This window comes from Nelumbo nucifera, chromosome 3, assembly GCF_055504915.1.
Source record: "Nelumbo nucifera cultivar China Antique chromosome 3, China Antique-T2T, whole genome shotgun sequence".
NCBI lineage: Eukaryota > Viridiplantae > Streptophyta > Magnoliopsida > Proteales > Nelumbonaceae > Nelumbo > Nelumbo nucifera.
This window is the reverse complement of record NC_142651.1, coordinates 79,711,356-79,731,645: the sequence shown is the minus strand read 5'-3', so window position 1 is coordinate 79,731,645 and position 20,290 is coordinate 79,711,356. Positions and strand designations below refer to the sequence as shown.

Sequence of the window (20,290 nt, the reverse complement as noted above, 5' to 3'; positions counted from 1 at the left end):
GTCATTCTCCTAAAATTTATGAGGAGAATGATCAATTTCTGTATTAGTAAGGGTGGAGTTTGCTAATGAGCCGATTGACCCTTGAGATGGGTTATTCGATGTCTCTCCATATATGAAGGCACAATATCAAACCATGTAACTGCAAGCTTTTTATGGTAAGATAGTGAACAGCACCTAACTTTACTCTAATACCATCTCCTTTCTCCACCGAAAAAAAAATGTTGGAGCTTTATATAGTACTGCTATAAAGGCTAAAAATATTGAGGAGAATCGATAATTAAATTAGTAAATCGGAGGGATAAATTTGCATCAAGAATCAAGACAAATTTAATTGCCTCTTGCTGATTTATGTGTGAGGTAATCAGACATATCTTAAGTGGAATATATTTGTTGGTAAACTTACATGTATGCCAAAAATGCCCTTTGGCAGCATTATTTGTAATTTTAAATTGAAGCCATTATAAAATACCACTGCACTAATACAGTGAATTAAGAAAAGTATACACGTCCAAATAGAATTTTATAATGACCCACAAGAGACAGTTGAGCTGGTTAAAACTTCTTAAATGGAAATTAATTTTTTACTCCGTCTATAAGTGTTTTTCCAACCGGCATTGACCGGGCAGTTTGTACTGGTGAACCAACCCGAACAGCTGACTGCCACTGGATCCTAGGTTTTTTGACAACTTTTATCGGGTTCGGGTTTAACTGCCGGGATGAAGCGCCAAACCTGCCACTCGGCCGGCTTTCTGGGTCAACTACTTCAGTATATATATTTGGTACTAATTGAAATTTCTATTCAATAAAATAACCCTCTAATCCGCTATCACAGCTTACATAATGGTTGTATTTTTATTTGGTTTACAATGAAATTACATTGGATAATAGTAGGAAAATGAATAATTTTTTTAATACATTTAGAATTAGAAATTATAGTTTATGTATTTTTATTGTAACATAGACCTACCTATTCATGGGCCAGGATTGGGTTGAACTTTTTGCCAAATTTTGAATGGGCCCAACCCGAAGTAGTGTGAAAGTTCATGGGCCGAGCCTGAAGCCCAGACCGTGAATTGGTCTACTTAGAATTAGAAAATTATAATTATTGATTTGACCGAAAATATCAAATTATTAACTGCAAAACTTTTTTTTTTGTCATGTATGTAATAAATTAGCCACCTGCTGCTTATGTTGCTGAACTGAACGATTTATTGCATTATTTTCAGTGGATAAAATAATTAAGTAATAAAATACTTTTTAGTAAAATGTAAAAATATTTAAGGGTGTACTAATCTATTCAACTTCAGTGACAAAGCAATAAGATTTTTAGTTCAAAAAATTTAGCTATTATCAAACATCCTCTAAAAAAATAATTTATGTTTTCAATTAATTCTTTTATTCATCACCTTCTTTATTTTTTTTATCACACTTACTTTTATTATATGTTAAGAGAAATTGTCCAAAAAATCCTTATTTTTATAAAAAGAATAGATTAAAATGCAACGGAAATTAGAAAATCTTATCGATAGAATGCTATTCCACAGCTGTAAAGGCTGTTCCAACGGAGTTTGCACCGACTGAAGCCGATCTCTCAAATTATACTTCTATTTAGGGAAAATTAAAAAAAAAATAAAAAAAGAGAGGAAAGAAAAGAGTAGACAGTGGAAACATTTGCATTTGTAAATTGGTGAAAAAACAAGGGCAATCTTGTAATAGCAAGATTATTTAAAGGGAAACGGCGTTGTGCCTGTCCTTTCCGGTAAGCCCGGTGATTGCTCGAAACATTGTGAACGCTTAGGGCATTGAAGCCCGAGCTCTTGCCCAGATTTCGGATAAAAACGGCCCTCTTTTCTCTTGATTTTTATTTTTCAGACAAGAACCCTAGACACACACAGACACTATCTCTCCTCTCACTTTCACAGAAATAACGAAACCGATTCGTGTGAGTTGAAAATCCATGGAAATTTAGCAAAGCAAATCCTTTAATTTTCTGTCAAAATTCAGTCTCCTTTAAAGGCTTGCCCATTGACGTCTTGGAGAAATGTTGCAGGGTTCGTTGTAGAAACCGAAGAAGAGTCAAACCTGCGAGAGAGATATGAGAGCTCGCCGTACACTCTCAGGTTGGAGGAAGAGCTGAACAGGAAAAAGGACTTTGGAGTTGGGAATTCGAAGCTCGAAAACCGTGGCAGGAAACAACAGCACAGGAATTCCGGTTTGGCGAGAAACGAACTTCGAAGGAGGTCTTCTCGTCGCTCTAAGCAACTTTAATCGGCCTTCGATCGTTATCGGAGGTGAAAACTTTGCTGGTAGATTGGGTATTTTAAGTCACATTAATCGATTTCTTCGTCATTTTGCATCTTCGGTTAGTTCATGCCTTGTAATCGAGTTAAATTTTCATGGACGAGATTGGGAGCTGTAGATGTTTGAAGTTTTGTCTCACAATTCTCAAACCGCTAAATTTTGTTGCGCCCTGTTACTCAGGAACCGATCTGCGGAGTTAGAGAAGTAGCGACAAGAGATGAAAGTGCAGATCCACCAGAGTCCGAAGCGTTATTTTATTGATTCTTTTCCGGCTGGATCTTCCAATTGTAATCTCAAGCCTTCCGATTGAGAAAAAACGGGAGGACAACGAGTAGGAGTTCACGTTGGAGACGGTCGTTTCCGCCATTTTCATCATTACAAACTTTAAATCTGCAGTAGAAGCTCAGATCGGAGCCTGAATTGCAGAAACGGAAAGGTGATATATTTTATCGTTTTCTATATCTACTATATATATAATACATAAAAAATATATATGTATATCTTACATGATTAATAATTTGAAGCTGTTTGGTACCAATACGCTTACTGTTTTCTGCCATTTTTTGTTCCTGCCAGGAAGCTTTGGTACGAAAACAAAAAGTCTCAAATCAGTTGAAATTGCAAATAAAAAGGGATTAGTTAAGTAATTGCGTCTTAGCTGTTTGTTTCCGTCGTATTTTCTTCTTTTCGCCGCGAAGAAGCTCATCTGAAGCCGAAAAAAGCTCGGATTGGAGTTGATATCTCAAGAATTTTAGGTGATATAAGCTTTTCTCTGGTTTTTCTTTTCGATTTTTTTTTTCTTTTTAGCTTTTTAAAACTTTTATCGTCTTTAAAATTAAAATAGGATTAGTCATTGATCCTTTATTAAGGCTCTAAAACAGTGAGATCTCAACGCCCAAACGGTTCTTAAATCCTAATAACTATTGAGTGGCTGTACGTTGTCTAAAGCATCTGATGCGCTTCGCAGGCGACTGAGCGGCTTCTGCATAATAAACGAAGGTAAAAAGAGAACACGCACAGCTCATCTACCCAGACGCTAGCTTTTGTAAGGACTGTAAAAAGCTAGACGGAGCTGCTGACATTTCCGGCCCTCGAGCGCGATATATCGAGCGTAAAAAGGGCTCTTTATCACAAAACCAAGTACTGAGAATTCGTCATCAATGCAAAAGGACAGCGCCCACCTGCACTCGAAACCCTAATTCAGTTGCTTAGACTTTGCAAGAAGAGACCCACTTTTTCTCTCTCTATTCTCTCTTGTCGGGTTCCAAAGAAGAGGGGGGAGGATTAAGAGGAAATAAAGAAAGAAAGGAGAAGAGCCAAACGGGTCTTGTTCTAGTTTCCTCGAGAAAGGTATGAAAGTGGCATGGAGGTGGACGACATTCAACCGTGTAAACTTTCCAGGATTGGTAACGGTCGAAACGACACGAGCAAGATAGGTCAAAAAGCAGGAGAGCAGTACCAAGATGAGGACGATGATGACGGAGAAGGTAGAGGAGGAGGTGGGTGCAGTGGTGGAGGTGGAAACGATAGTAGTCGCCTTCGCCAGTGGCCTGCATCTAGGATTTTCAGGGTTTCTCGAGCATCCGGCGGGAAAGATCGACACAGCAAGGTTTTAACGGCGAAAGGGCTGAGAGACCGTAGGGTGCGTCTATCGGTCTCCACGGCTATCCAGTTCTATGACCTTCAGGATCGTCTGGGTTATGATCAACCCAGTAAAGCTGTGGAGTGGCTGATTAAAGCTGCCGCCGATGCCATTGCCGAACTTCCTTCACTTAACAGTACATTTCCCGACACTCCTAAACAGCCAAGCGATGAAAAGAGGCCCAGCGCTTCCGAACCCAGATTCGACCCCGCCGAGATTGAATTAGAAACTGGCCCTTCTTATCAGCAACAACAACAGCAGCAGCATATTTCCTTGTCGAAATCTGCCTGTAGCAGTACTTCGGAAACCAGCAAGGGTTCTGTTTTATCTCTTTCACGGTGTGAAAGCCGGGTGAAGGCGAGAGAGCGGGCGAGGGAGAGAACTGCAAAGGAGAGGGAGAAGGAGAAGGAGAAAGAGGAGAACCATGCTGCCCATCAACAAGAGGTGAATCATAATTCGCAGAGCTCTTCTTTCACCGAACTCCTCACTGCTGCTGCTGCGGGTGCCGCCGCTAGTGACAATGGTAACAGCACCACATCTGCTCAACAAAACCCTTCTCTATCTAACTTCATCCTCAAGCCACGACAGATGCCTTCGACCCCTATGGATTACTTTGGCGCAGGACTTTTTGGGCCTGCTTCGTCCAGAACCCACCACTCTGGGTTTTCCGGCCAAACCCACTTTGGGAACCCTCAGCAGCACTCGATGACGGTGCAATCGCCTTTCAGTGTCACGGGCGATCATCAACCGGAGCTGCCGCATTTTTCTTTCTTGCCCGATCATCTATTCCCTGTCGCCACTGCGGCTGGGAATGATTATAATCTTAATTTCACAATCTCTTCCGGTCTTGCTGGTTTCAATAGGGGGACCCTTCAGTCCAATTCACCATCTCCGTTGCCTCACCTTCAGAGGTTTTCATCTCCTGTAGACGGATCAAACGTGCCATTCTTCATCGGGACTGCAACTTCAGCAGCTGCACCCGTAGAGAATCATCAATTCCCAGCTGGGTTTGATGGCCGCCTGCAACTCTACTATGGCGACGGCTGCAGGCAATCAGACCTGAAGGGGAAAGGGAAGAACTGATGTTCTGGAAGAGCAGATAGTACTCGGTCCGTCCTCTTCGTTGCAGGTAAGAATCTAATTAATCTGTTCGCTTTTTTTCGTATTTTTCTCCCTTGACCGATGGTAATATCTGCTTTCAGTTTAGCCAAATAAATGAAAGCTATATCTGTGTTCTCTATCTCGGTGCCTGTTTCCTTTCTCGTCTCTTTATTCACATGAATGTTTTGTTGGGTAGTTTTTTGGCTTTACGTGTTTTTGCTACATGGTCCTTTTATTTTTCGAGATCATCAAAACCTGGTAATTAGTCATAATTGTTTATTGAAGGCAATCTGTTGGATTATCATGTCTGATTCCTGCCTTGGTTGCTGTGAAGGTCGGGATTGGTTGTCTGTCTGTCTGTCTGTTCTTTGCATGATGTTTTCCTATCGTTTTTGTGTTGTATGGCAAGTCCAGGTGTCGAGCAATTTGATGAGATCAACACCTTTGCCTGTCTGTGGTTATAATTTTTGGATCCGGTCCCATTTGCTTGTCTAGAAACCAAAACCCGTTGCCTTACAACTATGCCACCAGGTGTACTGTTCATTGTCGGGCTGGGGCAACATTTCCTTCTGATTAATGAGTTATTTATTATTAATTAATTCGCTTGACTTTAAGTATATTTAGGCTCAGAGATTTGTATTTTCTTCTCAGGGTAAATTCTTCTTGTAGACATCCTTATATTACGAATCTGGAGCTTATAGTTATACGGAAAACCCAGTAATTGACAAATGTAACGAAATTTAATATAAACTTAGGAGAAAAATGGGGTGTGCATGGTGGATCTTCTCTCGTTCTCATTAGTGTCAACTAGATGGATAAATTAATCTTTGCATTTAACGTAACACATAAACCATATGTATTCTAAAACCATATTGCTTCTTATTCCGCAGACTTGCAAAAACTTGATAACTTGAACTAAAAGACAAAGCAATAGATTATTCAGTTCAGCCACTTCAGCTGTTATAAAATAGCTCCAAGTCTAATGATAACTACTGTTAATAATATTGTTACCTTAAAAAGTTGCCACTGTTTTAATGATATGATCACGTCACCATGGTAGGTGGCATGGGTTCAAAATCGTCCATGCTTTGTTGATTTTAGCATCTTTAGATGCTAAAGTATTTATCCATGTGCTAGCAAGACTAAAATATTTGGATTTGATTTTCTAGGTCAGGTTGATGATCATTCATTCCTAAAAGGAGATACCATTATCATAACTTGTCTTTTTAGTTTTTTTTTTAGGACAAGCAATTCATATGATAACGACCACCCAGAACCTCACATCATCATGGACCCTCTTTATGGACGTTTGGGTTTTTCTTGGCCATTAGAGCCATTTGATAGACAATTTTGCTTTTTGATCATATCCATTATGGTTTGATTCTCAATTTCTGTTCCCCCTTTCAGAGGTGCATATCTTATTCAAGTATCATTGAATAATGATATGACAATACTGTCATTGGAGTATTTATATCAGTCACTATAAAGACAGGAACGATACCGAATATTTGGAGCTTAATTTTGCATATAATGCCAATTAAAGTGCGATGCTGTAAATGGTGAATTAGTTTACATCTAATTGGTTCCTTGTGGCGTATATTTGAAGGTAAAAAAAGAGACTGCTCAGATATGGAATGAACTGAAAATTAGTCTATGGACATTGGCAAAGTCCTTTCATCAACAGGACTTTGTTCAAAACTAGTGTATGAACATTTGTCTTAATGATCAGAAAAATTGAACAATTGTCTTGAATTATGACAATAGTAAGGAAGCACCTAGTCTGGTTTGACCTATAAAGGTGATTGGATCATGGATCAATCAGAAGCATTTTTCTTTTACCAAAAAAAAAAAAAATCAGAAGCATTTTATTTGCTTGGAGTCCTTTGCCTATAACCTAGAGCTTATTTTAAGTAGAGATTAGCTAGGATCCTAAACAAGCTGTGCTTACTGTTGGGCGGCTTTAGATTCTTACAATGTCATAGTGACCAAAGCCCTCTGGTTCTTCAGTTGCATTAATTTGGTTGATCTAGCGTTGTTTTATTGTATTTATCTGTGCATATTGTTTTGGTAATGAGTGCCAGCCATCTTGAATTAAATGAAATTTTATGAAGGAAACATGGAGTTAAAGTAAGTTCTGATGATATGTTCCAAACCCTTCAATTATTCTTTTAATAGTCCTAACTTGTCATGGTTTTGAAAGTCTAATGGCAAGTGCTTGGGCTGTAAATATTGCCATCTGAATGTAAACGTGTTTGTTTTATGCAGGACATTTAAAATCTGTTTTACTGCCTGATGAATTTAAGTACTGAGTCTCAAGTAGGACATAGAAATGTTAAAGGGAGTTGCAATCATTTGGATGTCTGTATATTGCCAACTAAGAGGAATCTGCTTACAGTACAGCAAGAAATAACTGGTGTTTTTTTTTATTGCAATCTAACTCCTAAGATTCTAGAGGATACTTCGGAATCCACATCAGCAACATTTCACTAGATTTACTTTGTTTTGTTTTACTTCTGTTATCTAAAGACTCTTAGTTGCCATATTCATGCTGATCAAAACTTTGGTATCTGTTTGTTCTTTTTTTCTTTTTTTGAACAGAAACAAATAAATAGAAACTTCATTGAATATAGAAAAGATATAAGAAGCAATTGCTAGTCTAAGAGCAGCTAGCAACTTCCGACAAACCAAGAATCAATTAGCATACAAGGTTGCCTATCCCCTTGGGCAGGAGCCGCAGGACCCTGAAATAATTCATCTCTATTCATTATCTTTTTTTTTTTATCAACTATTCATATATCTTCCCTATCCAAACAATCTTCTTAAGAATTTAATTGTCTTTCGAACCCACCTGAGCTTGGTGTTCAAGCTGTATGCCAAAGATCTAACCTCTTTAATGCTGTGAAGATCCACCCAAGAAGGGTTAGGAAACTCCTATTATCATTCATCTTGTCATCATTTGGGAGTCCTTCAATTCTTAGATTTAATTCGGGGATAATGAATCTAGGAGTACAGCTCAGACTAGATAGGAATTCTATCACCAATTGTACCTGGGTAAACTATAGTAAGACCTCCTTTTTTTAGCCCCAAACTTTACCCCTCTGAAAACTCATAGATGTAGATTCCAGCTCATAACCTGTCCGGAAAGCTACAGAAGACTCAATTGGCTCGCAACCAAACGAGGTGTAAACTAGTAGGACATACCTTCTTGATTTCTAAAGGTCTGCTCTATTTCAGCACGACTTGGATTCCTCAAGTATGGCTATCAAAAGTGAGCAATATCTCATCTTGAGGGGTTAACAAAAGTGAGAGACAGCAGATTTTCTAGATGAAGAGGAGGCCGTTGCTTTCCAGCCCCTCCTGATGTCATTAATGCTGAGACACTAGAAGTCATCTAAGGTCTAAAGTCAATTTATGAGAGCTATATTGAACTTTCTTGCTTTTTATTTTATAAGGTAGCTGCTCCTAAACATCTTGACATGATCTTCCCTTATCTTCCAAGGGCGAAGAAGAATGAAGATGTTTAAAAAGGAAGTCAATCTTAGTGGGGGATTCCACCTAACACCAGGATTCTATTACATGGTGAAGTTTCAATAGCATTCTTGTAAAGGACAATTCTGTGGAGGAAAAGAACAGTTTGGCCTCGTTCAGAAAACCTGAAAAGTCTTAAGTTTGAGATGAATCATCTCCCAACAGAAAGCCGTTATTAACCGGGCTTCTTGTTAGAGAATAGAAACCTATTCAGGGTCCTCACCTGACAGCTTAAGGTTTTAGGTTGAATAGTTGCTTGAGATGGCATCAGAGCCTGTTTGGCCAAGTAATCTAGTAATTAATCCTTGCGGCCCTGTTATATTTAATTAAATTTTAGCACAAGGTATGGGTAGGCCTAACAGCTTAAGCTTTTGTATTGGACGGTTCCTTGAGACTTCTTGGCTAAGTTTGGGAGTGCTTATTTGAAAAATAAGTGCTTATTCTAATAAGTGTTCATGAGATTTTGGTGAACAAGCACTTTACTTCAAATAGGGGTAGTATAGTTATTTTCAAAATGATGTGGGGGCCAAGACAGGATAGAAAGGAAATAACTGCTTATTGAATAAGCACTTAAAAATAAGCCTGAATTTTGGGCTTCTCAATAAGCACATACTTCGGGCTTATTTCCCAGCATAAGTCCTTATTGATGTGGTCCGGCCCAAAATAAGTGCTTATTCAAATAAGCACTTATTTTTAAGCACTCCCAAACTTGGCCCTAGTTTATGCAAGTAATTTTATGATTGCAAAAAATTATCAAGGAAACTGATCAAATATATATATATCAAGGAAATGGAGTATGAGAGTAAAAGAGATACCCAAAAGAACACCTTATTTCTTTTTGGTAATCAAAAGACACCTTATTTCTTTTTGGTAATCAAAAGACACCTTATTAGATGTTTAAAAACAAGAGGGAAGATAGTAAAGCAAGAGATGAGCTAGGTATAGTGGAAGTGTGGAACCCCAATACAACTCTGCCGTCCAATTGTATCAAGAGTCTACCCACCCCATATAATAGGAGGATGCAAAGGTGTTGATGAATGTAGCTCTTTGGCTTCAATAGCAGTTTTTTATGCCTAAAATCATACATTTCTACAGATATTTTTGGACATAGGAGAGTGGGCTTGGTCCAATGTGATTTCTAGTTAAAAACATACAAATATCAAGTTTTTTTATAGTTTCCTGTAAGGCTTCTGAGGGCTTGGGGTTGATATTATGAAGTACTATCGATCTCCTTTACATAGTTAAAGAGGACCGATGCTCTTATACAAATTTTTCAACCAAACAGTGCCTAATAGTTTGTCATGATCTATTCTTTGCTTTTTCTTGCGTATATAAGAGACTTGATATTATGAAGTATTACTGATATCCTTTACATAGTTAAAGAGGACCCATGCTCTTATACAAAATTTTCAACCAAACAGTGCCTAATAGTTTGTCATGATCTATTCTTTGCGTTTTCTTGCATATATAAGAGACTTGATATTATGAAGTATTACTGATCTCCTTTACATAGTTAAAGAGGACCGATGCTCTTATACAAAATTTTCAACCAAACAGTGCCTAATACTTTGTCATGATCTATTCTTTGCTTTTTCTTGCATATATAAGAGATCCTCCGTATGCTTTAATTGTTTTATAGGTTGTATAAAATACCTGGAACCATTGCATTGAAAAACATTGACGGGGAGAGACAATTCTATTTGTGTCTCAATGTCTGTTTATACTGTACCTCTTGTATCTATCATTTAAATCTTTAATATAAATCCTGTTGTTATTGATAAAAAAAATTGCATCTTTTCCTTCTATATCATAAGTCGGAGTTCGGATATCCTACACTGTTTTTCCTGTGTTTCCATTTAGTCTGTGACATGTAATGGAACACATGCCACGGACTGAATGGAAGTGCCGGAGATCTGAGGCTCTATAAGTTGTACAAACAAATGCAATTATGATGTGGATAATATGTAAAGCACGGTGGTGTAGGAGTACATATGGACTATGGTCACTACTATCTTATTTGTTTAGAATGATACATGCATGAATTAAAGAAATGAAGGACCGAAAAAGTTCCAACCAGAATCATGTATTTTCATTTTGTTTCATTAGCATCTAGACACAGTCGTGTATTATGTATATGTTAAACTGGTCTTTGGGTATCAAACGTGTAAATTAGACTAACACAGAATGTGCTTCATTGGTATAAATGTCTTTTTTTTTCTCACGGACAAACGTGCATATACATTTTATGTACATGTAGGTAATTAGTGAGTGGTTCATAAAGGTCAGTGTTCAAGAATCTCGTTCCCGTTCACCCATCAAATCCCCGTCGGAGACAGGTGCAAGGCCTGTTTGGCGAATTCGAGGTCAGGATTATAGCCCAAAGGGCAGTTATAACTTTGGTAAGTCCGAAAGAATTCAATTGCTGTTTTCTCAAAATTCTCTCTAGATCTCATGGTTAAAATTATTTTCTTTTCTCAGACTTCATTTATGCAGTCTGCAAAAATCTGAATTTGTTTTCCCTTCTAGGAAGTCACCCGCTAAAGTAGGTACTTATCTAGTAAAAGCCTCTAATTTGCTTTCCAATTTCGAATGCATAATTTCATATTTTATCAACTCAAACTAAGCCACTGATTTTGGCAAATACAATGACATAGAGATATCAGGGTTTTGACTTTCCAAAAAAAAAAAAACTTATAAAAGTCAAACTTAATGCCTTGATAGTTTTCTTAGCGAAGAAAGAAAGAAAAATCCTTGATGCCTTACTGTTACGTCTCATCATTAGCTGAGTCCTTGCTGCATTTTCATTTTTCTGTATGTTTCTTTATCTAATCAAGTATTTGTCTGGGTACCCCAAAGTCAAACCATGTTAAATACATAAAGCCTTTGTTGTTTCTGTGTCCAGTTGAATGCTTGTATAACTTGTTGTTCTGTCACTAGCAAAGCTTTCTAAAGTCATCCACGTTATTGCTAAGTGTGATCCAGCTGAATGTATATGTGGGGTGTCTCCTTGTTTTTCTTTCTTGTGCAAATATCCTACAACTACAAGTTACAACTCCATATTATCTTCATATCTCCTCATGGTAACTAATTTCTGTAGTGGATTTGATTATTTGAAGCAATTACTGCAGGCAAGCGAAGAAGTGTGGCGGGCTTTCTTGGTGAATGCGAACCTTCCCTACCTACTCAGGCGAAAAGACAAATATTATCAGCAACTTTTTCTCAAAATTATTAATATTTTTATTCACCCATTTTTAAATTTTAAGTCATTCAGCTTAATTTCTCTGAATTCTGAATTATACATATATTTATATATATGTTCCACAACTTGAATTAATATGCGTTTTAAGCTTTGTGTGTTTTGGTGATATATGACGTTACTTAAAACATATCTCAGTTACCCAAATGATGAATTTCATTGAGTTCCTTTTCTTGATCTTTATTAATTAATTTCTTGTATCATTATTATCATCTCTTCGTTTATGCTTGGGAACAGATCTGTGCTCCTCACCTGGCCTCTTCTTCTTTTTCTTCTTCAGTACTTCCAGATAGTACACTTTGATCCATCCACGGTGATATGTGAGTCATGCAAACCATCTAAATCTAGTAGCCATGGATTTGGGTCTGGGTGCTTTTTTGTCTTTACTCAAGAGTTTCTTTACTTCTTCATGCAACAGATCCACGTATGGTTTTATTTTCCCTTTATTTTAAGGGCACCACCGTATTCAAACACAGGTTTGATCAGTCCGTATGAACAGCATTGCCCATTTGTTTTTTTATTCTTTAGGCTGCCAACCTGCCAAACTTTTCCTGCTACAACAACGTTGCCTGGTCGGCACAGACAGGATGAGGGATGAAGAAGACAGTAGTCGTGATGAGACGTCCTTTCTTCCATTCCATGCGATGAGCATAGCGCAAGCATTAATTATATACCAGCCAAACGCTAGGTAGTTTTTGAATTTGCCACCACTTCAACTCTTCAACGTCAAAGCCCAAGGCTCAAAGCACGCGGCAGACGAACAAACACAAGACAAACCCTAGGGTGGGTTTACTACTTGACTAGCATTTTGCTAGTGCTAGGCATAACCGCCTAATATATATATAGCTTAGCTTTGCTTTCAGTTTCAGGCTCTCATGCATCATTGAAAAGGGCGCTGTTTTGGTCGTTTGTTTAGTGATGTCTGATGGGTACGTACGTCCCTCGGTTGATGTGTTTCTCGATCGGTTGGCTCCAAAACCCAGAAGAAATTGTTCTGTCTCAACTTGTGACCCAACGAGTAACAGACACGTTTGGTTTCCATATGATATTGTTGGCTCTTTGTGAAAGGTCCAATTGAAGACACGTGGTCTTTATCCTGCAACACAAACACAACCCTTTTTTCGGAAAATGTCTGAAAGCTGTTCTGTTCTTTCATGCAAACAATGTGGGAAAAAAAACGGTAGGCCCAACACTCGAGTGGTTCATCTGCACCCATACTTCCAAATGCTTTCACATGAGGCCTAGGAAGCATTGGACCGTCAAATAGATCGCATTGCACTGATATTGTCACAGAAGAATTAAAGGGTGTTTAATTGGTTGCTAGAACCGGCCCAATTAAGGAGAATATCGAGGCCAAGTGATCCCATTAATTGGAGCTTTATATCAAGATATGTCCCTCAACAAGGTACGCTTAAGTTCTTGATATTCTAACTTGGTCCCAAGAGTACTGATCTCCAATGAGCCGTTTCTTGGTAAGTGGAAACCTAAGGAACATTCAATGTCATCCCGCCCAATGGGGCAATTAATAGAGCAAGGTGTTCAGCCATGGAGTCTTTACAAGAGGGAGCGGATCTGTTTTGATTGCTATCCAGCTACCAATCAAATAAAGGGTTGTGGATGAAACCAGACAATTTATATATATATATATATATAGCTGTGATGTTAATTCCTGAGATCCGATAGTGTGTGGTGTGGAGTGGAGATGGAAATGGAAATGGAATTACACTGTTGCAATGGATCAGAATGTCCGAGATGCATTTTGGCTTCTAGCTAGTCAATCAACTTACGGAAAGGATCCCAAAGTTTGATGGTGACTTGGCGCGTGGGTTTGGGTTTGATGGAAAGGTCTATCATCTATGTCCCATTGGGATGGTTGCTAGCAAGTGAAGATAACTTGGGTCACGCAAACCTAGAGTAGAGAATCATGATCCTTATCAGAATTCTGCGCATGAACGAGGAATCAACCTTAATGGTTGAAAAAGAAAAGTTGAAGAATATGTAAGTCCTAGTCATTGGAATCTGGCCCATGGACCTGCTCTCCTTTCACACCCTAATTAAAGTAAATGATCATATCGATGTAGTTATCCAACACTACGAGAAGGTAGGTAGATTTGTTAAAACAATATAACTGTTTCCCAAACTCTTCCCCCTTAACTTAACTAACACACACATACAATACACACACAAAAAAAAAAGGGAAAGAAAAGAAAAGAAAAGATCTCCCTTAACTGGTTAAGTTGGTTGTTCTTTCTTCTTATATATGTTGTATCTGTGGGGGTGTCTGAACTGAAGACACTATTTTCAAAATGTTATTTGCCCCAACTCGGCAATGTGAGTTTGAAAGATGTCTTCTTCAATGAGGAACAATAACCAGAAAAGTTGAAGTAGCTTCAAAAGTAATCGTCTAAGAAACAAAGACAATTTGGCTTGAAAGAGACATGGGAAAGATTTTGGAATGCAAAAAAGATCCTTGCTCATACCTATTTACGAACGCGAGAGTAGAGCCACTTTTGTGAAATCACTAATTGAACTGAAATTTAAAAAAAATAGGGATAAAGTGGACTGCAGTCCACCTCAGAAATCTGAAATTGTAATCCCCTCTTAATTTACTAGTAGCCCCCTCTAAATGGCATCCTGCCCGTAGATTTGGCATCAATCCACGGTTAAGATTCAGTCCACCCCTAAAAATCTTAGCTCCACCCTAGGGGTGGGCTGAACGGTTAAAAACCCATTAAATTAATTATGGGAAAACCTATGCTGCAGGAAAGACATTGGAAGAGCTTTGACAAATCAAACCCCTCTATGGATTTTGATAAATACCATCTGATTAGTTCTCACTTTTATATATAATTCTGGTTAATTGGCTATAAGTTTCAGAGTCGGACCCTTAAACTATGGTCATTGATGACCACTAACTGTTTGATACCTAAGGTTCAATTTGGAAAAAGTACAAATGTAAATATATACAGTGAAAATATATACAAAATAATAGAAAATATATAAGATTTTGCACTCCTTCCAAACTGAGCTTAAATGATAAAAATTTGGGATCCATATTAGCTTCACTTGATGACTTTGTTGTATATACCCCACAACCACAACCACTTAGGTTGTTTTTGGTACCATTTCCTTTTTTCTCATGAAACGTTTGGATTGATCAATAGAAGTTGGTGTGAACTGAAATATGAATTGTCACGTTTTGAGTTGATCAATATAAATTGGTGTTTTATCCCCCAATATATATATTTTTTAGTTGAAGTGACTCCGTATGTGACGTGACAATTCATATATATTTGTCACCAATTATTATTAATCAATCCCAAACGTTTCATGAAGGACAACAATGCTACTAAACACAACTTTATAAATCTCTCACCTCCTTTTCCTTTCTTTTATTTCTTCAATTTTTTTTGGAAAATTCTCAATCAGGACATTGTACTTTGGGCTCAATGCCACATTTGGTCCCCAAATTTTAAAACGCAATAATTCAGTATTCGAATTTTCAAAGCGTGCTAATTTAGTACTTATTGTTAATCAGCTGTTAAGTCATATTTGAAAAGACACAAATACCCTTCGAGTGTCATCTAATTTTCTTTATCAATCATCCAAACATTGATAAAAAATAAATAGTCCCAAATCCTTGCTTCTATTCAAGAAAGTTGGGGTCACCAGAATGCCCATTGAGATGTGACCCCAACTTTCTTGAATAGAAGAGGCAAGAATTTGGGACTGTTCATTTTTTATCAACATTTGGATGGTTCATAAAGAGAATTAGATGACATTCAAAGGGCATTTATGTCTTTTCAAATGCCACTTAACGACTGGTTAACGGTTGGTTAACAATAGATACTGGATTAGCACATTTTGAAAATTCAGGTACTGAATTGTTGCATTTAAAGTTTAGGAATCAAAGTGACACTAGGCCCAAAATACAGGTACTAATCGGAATCCCCCCCCCCTTTCTTTTTTGAGATGACCTTAATCTCTCATTTTGTATGCATAACTGAGGTGGGGGGTTATAATTGGTTACAAAGCCCCTTACACAATCATCATATGCAGCTAATGGGGCCGGGGATAACCCAATAATAATGTCCCACATCAGCCACAGACACAAAGTGAGAAATTGTTGTGGTTGTGGGGTATATACAGTTGATGGCTGACGTGGGTGGTATTTTTGATTGAATGGCCCCTAATACATAACCAAATATGCATCCAATGCTTTTTATTTTTGCCTAATACTGGCAGGGACCCGTGCGGTGCACAGTAAAATCTGAAAGATTTAATAATTTTATTTTTCATTTAATGTTGATTTATAAAAAATAGTTATTGTTAATTGAATATGAATAAATATATTTTAATAAATTTCATTTTATTAATAATTTATAGTAATTTTAATAATTTTTGTTATTTTTATTATTTTTAAATGAAAATTTGATTAGTTTTAAAATAAATAAAAATAATTTATTAACTCCACTAATAATTAACAATTATGTAAAAATGACAATAGGGTGGGTTCAGGGCAGGGCACCTATCCCTTCCCCTGCCCCATTGTTAAGACACTCTACCCCATTCTTGCCCCATCCTAATGACATGCGAGTTTAGAGCAAGGTAACCACTCCTCAATGTCAGATGAGTTCAAGGGCAAGGCATCCCACTCCTCATCAAGGATGGAGAATCCTTGAATTTCCTTACCTCGTTCCCAGTATTGGGCAGGTTCAAATAGAGGTATAAATTGAGTCATGCTGGGTCTGCACGATACAACTTGCATGTGGCCCCGCACAAAGTGCGAGTCGTGCCGTGCTGGCCCACGAGGCATCCCGGGCTGTGACTCCCTCCTCTAGGATAATTTGGGGGGTCGGTTCGGCACAACCCATAGCTCAAGCCCGCACGAGCCCGTGCCGTGCTATGGGTCAGGCTGATCCATGGGCCAGGCCATGCCGCACACCTAGCCAAGCTCAAGGCAAGGCACCCACTCCCCATCCAAGGTTTTTAAAATTGGAACGGTAAAAAGAACCGTTCTGGGGTTGAACGATATGTCTATCGAATGGATGACCCGCTCTGACAACCGCCCATGTTAGCGGTTCGCTAACCAAATAAATGGTTTTTGGACAAAAAGTGGTTTTGAGGTGAAACGGTATCCGATTCCCAATTTTTTGGTCTAACCATTTGGTTTGATCAAGTTTTGAAAACATTGTCCCCGTCAACCCAATATTCAATTTGAAGATAGAAATGATCAAAAGGATATATTGAGTATCAACCACATGGTAAATTTCTAAAAGTACACTATTGTCTTTAATATTGAAAAATGTAATTTTATGAAAATTTATTGTACTTGTGTAATTTTGAAAATTTATTCAAATTTATTTAAATTTTTATTAAATAATTTATTTTCTTTTTAAATGGTTTACTTATAGAATTATACTAATTTATCTTATAATTTCTAATATAAACTAACCAATAATTTCCTTTTTCCAATATTATACTAATTTATCTTAATAATTTGTATAATTATTTGTTCAAATTATAGTTTTCCATTTACCATAGTCATTTATCTTTAATAATTTTCAATAATTTGCAATGGTTTCCCAAAATCTATCAAATGTCCTAAAATTTCCAAAATATTCTAATAATTTTCAATAATTATTTAATGCATTTTAAATAAACTTTCAAATACTTTATATCTTTTAATTTCAAAAATGTTATTTTACAAAAATGTAGTTTTATGAAAATTTTATTACATTTGTGTAACTATGAGGATTTATTGAAAAAATTTTAATATTTTTTATTTGGTAGTTTACTAACAAAATTACACTAATTTATATTTTATTTTTCAATATAAATTAATTAATAATTTCATTTTATAACATTATAATATTTTGCTCCCCCATTTGTATTTGGTTATTAATTATAATAATAACAATAACTAAAATTTTATACTTTTTGATAATTGTTAAATATCATTCTCAATTTTATAGAAATTAGTTAAAGAGTTTTCAATTTCTATAAATGTTTTTAATGAATTAATTAATAACAATATTTATTAATTTTTGGTAATTTACTAACCGTATTTATTAACTTTTGGTAATAACACTATTTAAGACTCATTGAATATGGGTGGGATTAAATATTAACCATATTTAACTATTTATTAATTAATAAGAATATTTTAAATGAGGGAGAGTGGATATAGATTTGGAGGATGCATTTTAGTAATTCGTTAGGGAGTGGGGCAACATGATACTTTCCTATTGGTTTAAATGAGATACCTTAGGAGAGAGATTATATGAATATTTTTAGATAGTTGGGTAACATGGCTTAATGGGAGTGGTAGAAAGGGGAGAGGATATAAAGTCAAAGAGAATGCCAGGTGGAGATAATGGAGCAAGGAGAGGCATGGTGATGGGGACCCATGCTTTTTTAAGTGGAAGTTAAACAATAGAAATACATAAGAGTATATAATTGTTTTATATTTGAACTTTTTAATAAACAATCTGATCAACCAACCCGAGTTGGTCGGTGAGTCTACACTCATCGCGATTATGTGATGACTTTAAACTCATCGCAAGTCTGCACGGGTCTGGAGCTCATCGCAGTTCTGCAATGGATTTAAACTCATCGCAAATCCGTATGAGTCCAAAGTTAATCGCAACCTGTTTCAGCCATGAGTTTATCACAGATATGTGATGAGTTATGAACTCATTGCAGATGTGCGATGAGTTATGGACTCATTATAGGCATTCGCATAGTATTAGTTTGACACCTCCTCTGCTCTAATGGTCTAAGTGACCACCATTTACCTACAATTGCACTATAATTTTTAAAATTTAATTTAATTTTTAAGTTTATATCTTTTGTACCAATTGACCCTCTATGAAAACCGACCCAAATCGATACAACTTGAGTGGGTCAGTTTTCACAAAAGGTCAGTTTGCTTCAGCTGACCAACTCCCGTAACCTGACCAAGTCAATTTGGTTGACCAAATAGCCTACGACATGTCCGAACCAACTTATGAACACTCATAATTTTAGCTAAATTAATAGTCATATCTCCAATAAATAACAATAGTTTAATCTCCAATAATTATTAAAAATTTATAGTGAAAACACACAATTATTGAAAATACATTGATAATGAAAAAAATACAATAATTACAAAAATACAATAAGTACTAAAAATACATTAACTTAGTCAATAAATAGTATAATCTCAAATAATAGTTTAATCTCTAATAAATATTAATTAATCAATAAGCTATAACAAAAATACAATAAGTACAATAAATTAAATTTAAAAATTTCAATATTAGTAGTTTAATCTCCAATAATTATTGAAAGTTTTCTATTAAATCAAAACAAAATAAATTTATACATAATCATTGAAAATACATGTATCACAAAAAACAATAAATAATTACTGAAATACAATAAATATTAATTTTAGTATTATAATTATACAATAAATATAGATTAAGAGTTAAAATTATTATTAATAAATACTAATGTTTTTGAAAGTTATTTTCTCAAATTATTACTTGATATAAGTGAAATTAGTTATTTACAATATTAAGGAAAAATATTAAATTATTATTATTTTCAATATTATGTTATTATTATTTTTCTACTTTTCAAAATGTTTTTAAATTTATTACATAATTTCTTTATTTTAACTATTTAAAATCTAGTTATGTTAAATATTTTGTTATTTAAAATATTTAGTTATTTAAATACTTAAATAATATGTAAAATATTTAAATTTTAAAATATTAATTATTTATTGAATTTAATTATCCATAAAATCATAATTTATACTATTATTACATAATTTCATATTAATTTTGTAAAATATTAAATTATTATTACTTTCAATATTATGATATAATTATTTTTCTACTTTGAAGAAATTTTTTAAATTTATTACATAATTCTGTTATTTTAACTATTTAAAATCTAGTTATGATAAATATTTAAATAATCTAAAAAATATTTAAAATTGTTAGTACATAATTTCGTGATATATTTTGTAAAAATATAAAATTATTTTTTGTGTTTTCAATAAATATTTTAAAGTTATTATATAATTTTGTTAGAATATTTAAATAGTTCTTAAATTTTTTAATCCAAACTTTCTTTAGATAGGTATAGATAAAAAGTGGGGAGAGGATAAGGAATTAGAGATGATTTAGGAGAGAAACTCTCTACTAAATTAGAGATAATTTTGGAGATAAATAGGAATTAGAGATAATTTTGGAGAAAGTGGGGGAGATAGTTTAGGAGAAGATATTATTTAAGTTGTGGGAAAATGCATCTCATTGGTTGTTTAATCTAATCATGATAAGTAATAATTACTGTTTTATATTTTTAGAACAAAAGAAAATAAGAAAAATACAAAAAAATGGAAAAAATAGATAAATAACTTCTCTCAAAGGAGAACTATGCTGATATGGCAGGACCAGTTTTAATAT

General features: G+C 35.5%; 1 protein-coding gene across 11 annotated transcripts; it reads left to right on the top strand.

The window, feature by feature from the left end:
- Positions 1-1,751: 1,751 nt before the first annotated feature.
- Positions 1,752-11,975, top strand: LOC104590436 (transcription factor TCP2). Of its 11 annotated transcripts, none has more exons than XR_734107.3 (7): positions 1,752-1,942; positions 2,051-2,291; positions 2,482-2,737; positions 2,878-3,056; positions 3,269-5,072; positions 10,830-10,971; positions 11,701-11,975. XR_734107.3 is itself a non-coding variant. In XM_010249107.3 (6 exons), exon 5 carries the CDS (start codon positions 3,665-3,667, stop codon positions 5,024-5,026), a length of 1,362 nt encoding a protein of 453 aa, XP_010247409.1. In that variant the 5' UTR covers positions 1,752-1,942; positions 2,051-2,291; positions 2,482-2,737; positions 2,878-3,056; positions 3,269-3,664; the 3' UTR covers positions 5,027-5,072; positions 11,701-11,975. The 11 variants fall into 11 exon arrangements, 3 of the variants coding, with proteins under 3 accessions (XP_010247409.1, XP_010247408.1, XP_010247411.1); XR_734106.3 differs by having other exon boundaries at positions 11,689-11,975; XR_016083846.1 differs by having other exon boundaries at positions 2,051-2,306.
- Positions 11,976-20,290: the final 8,315 nt, after the last annotated feature.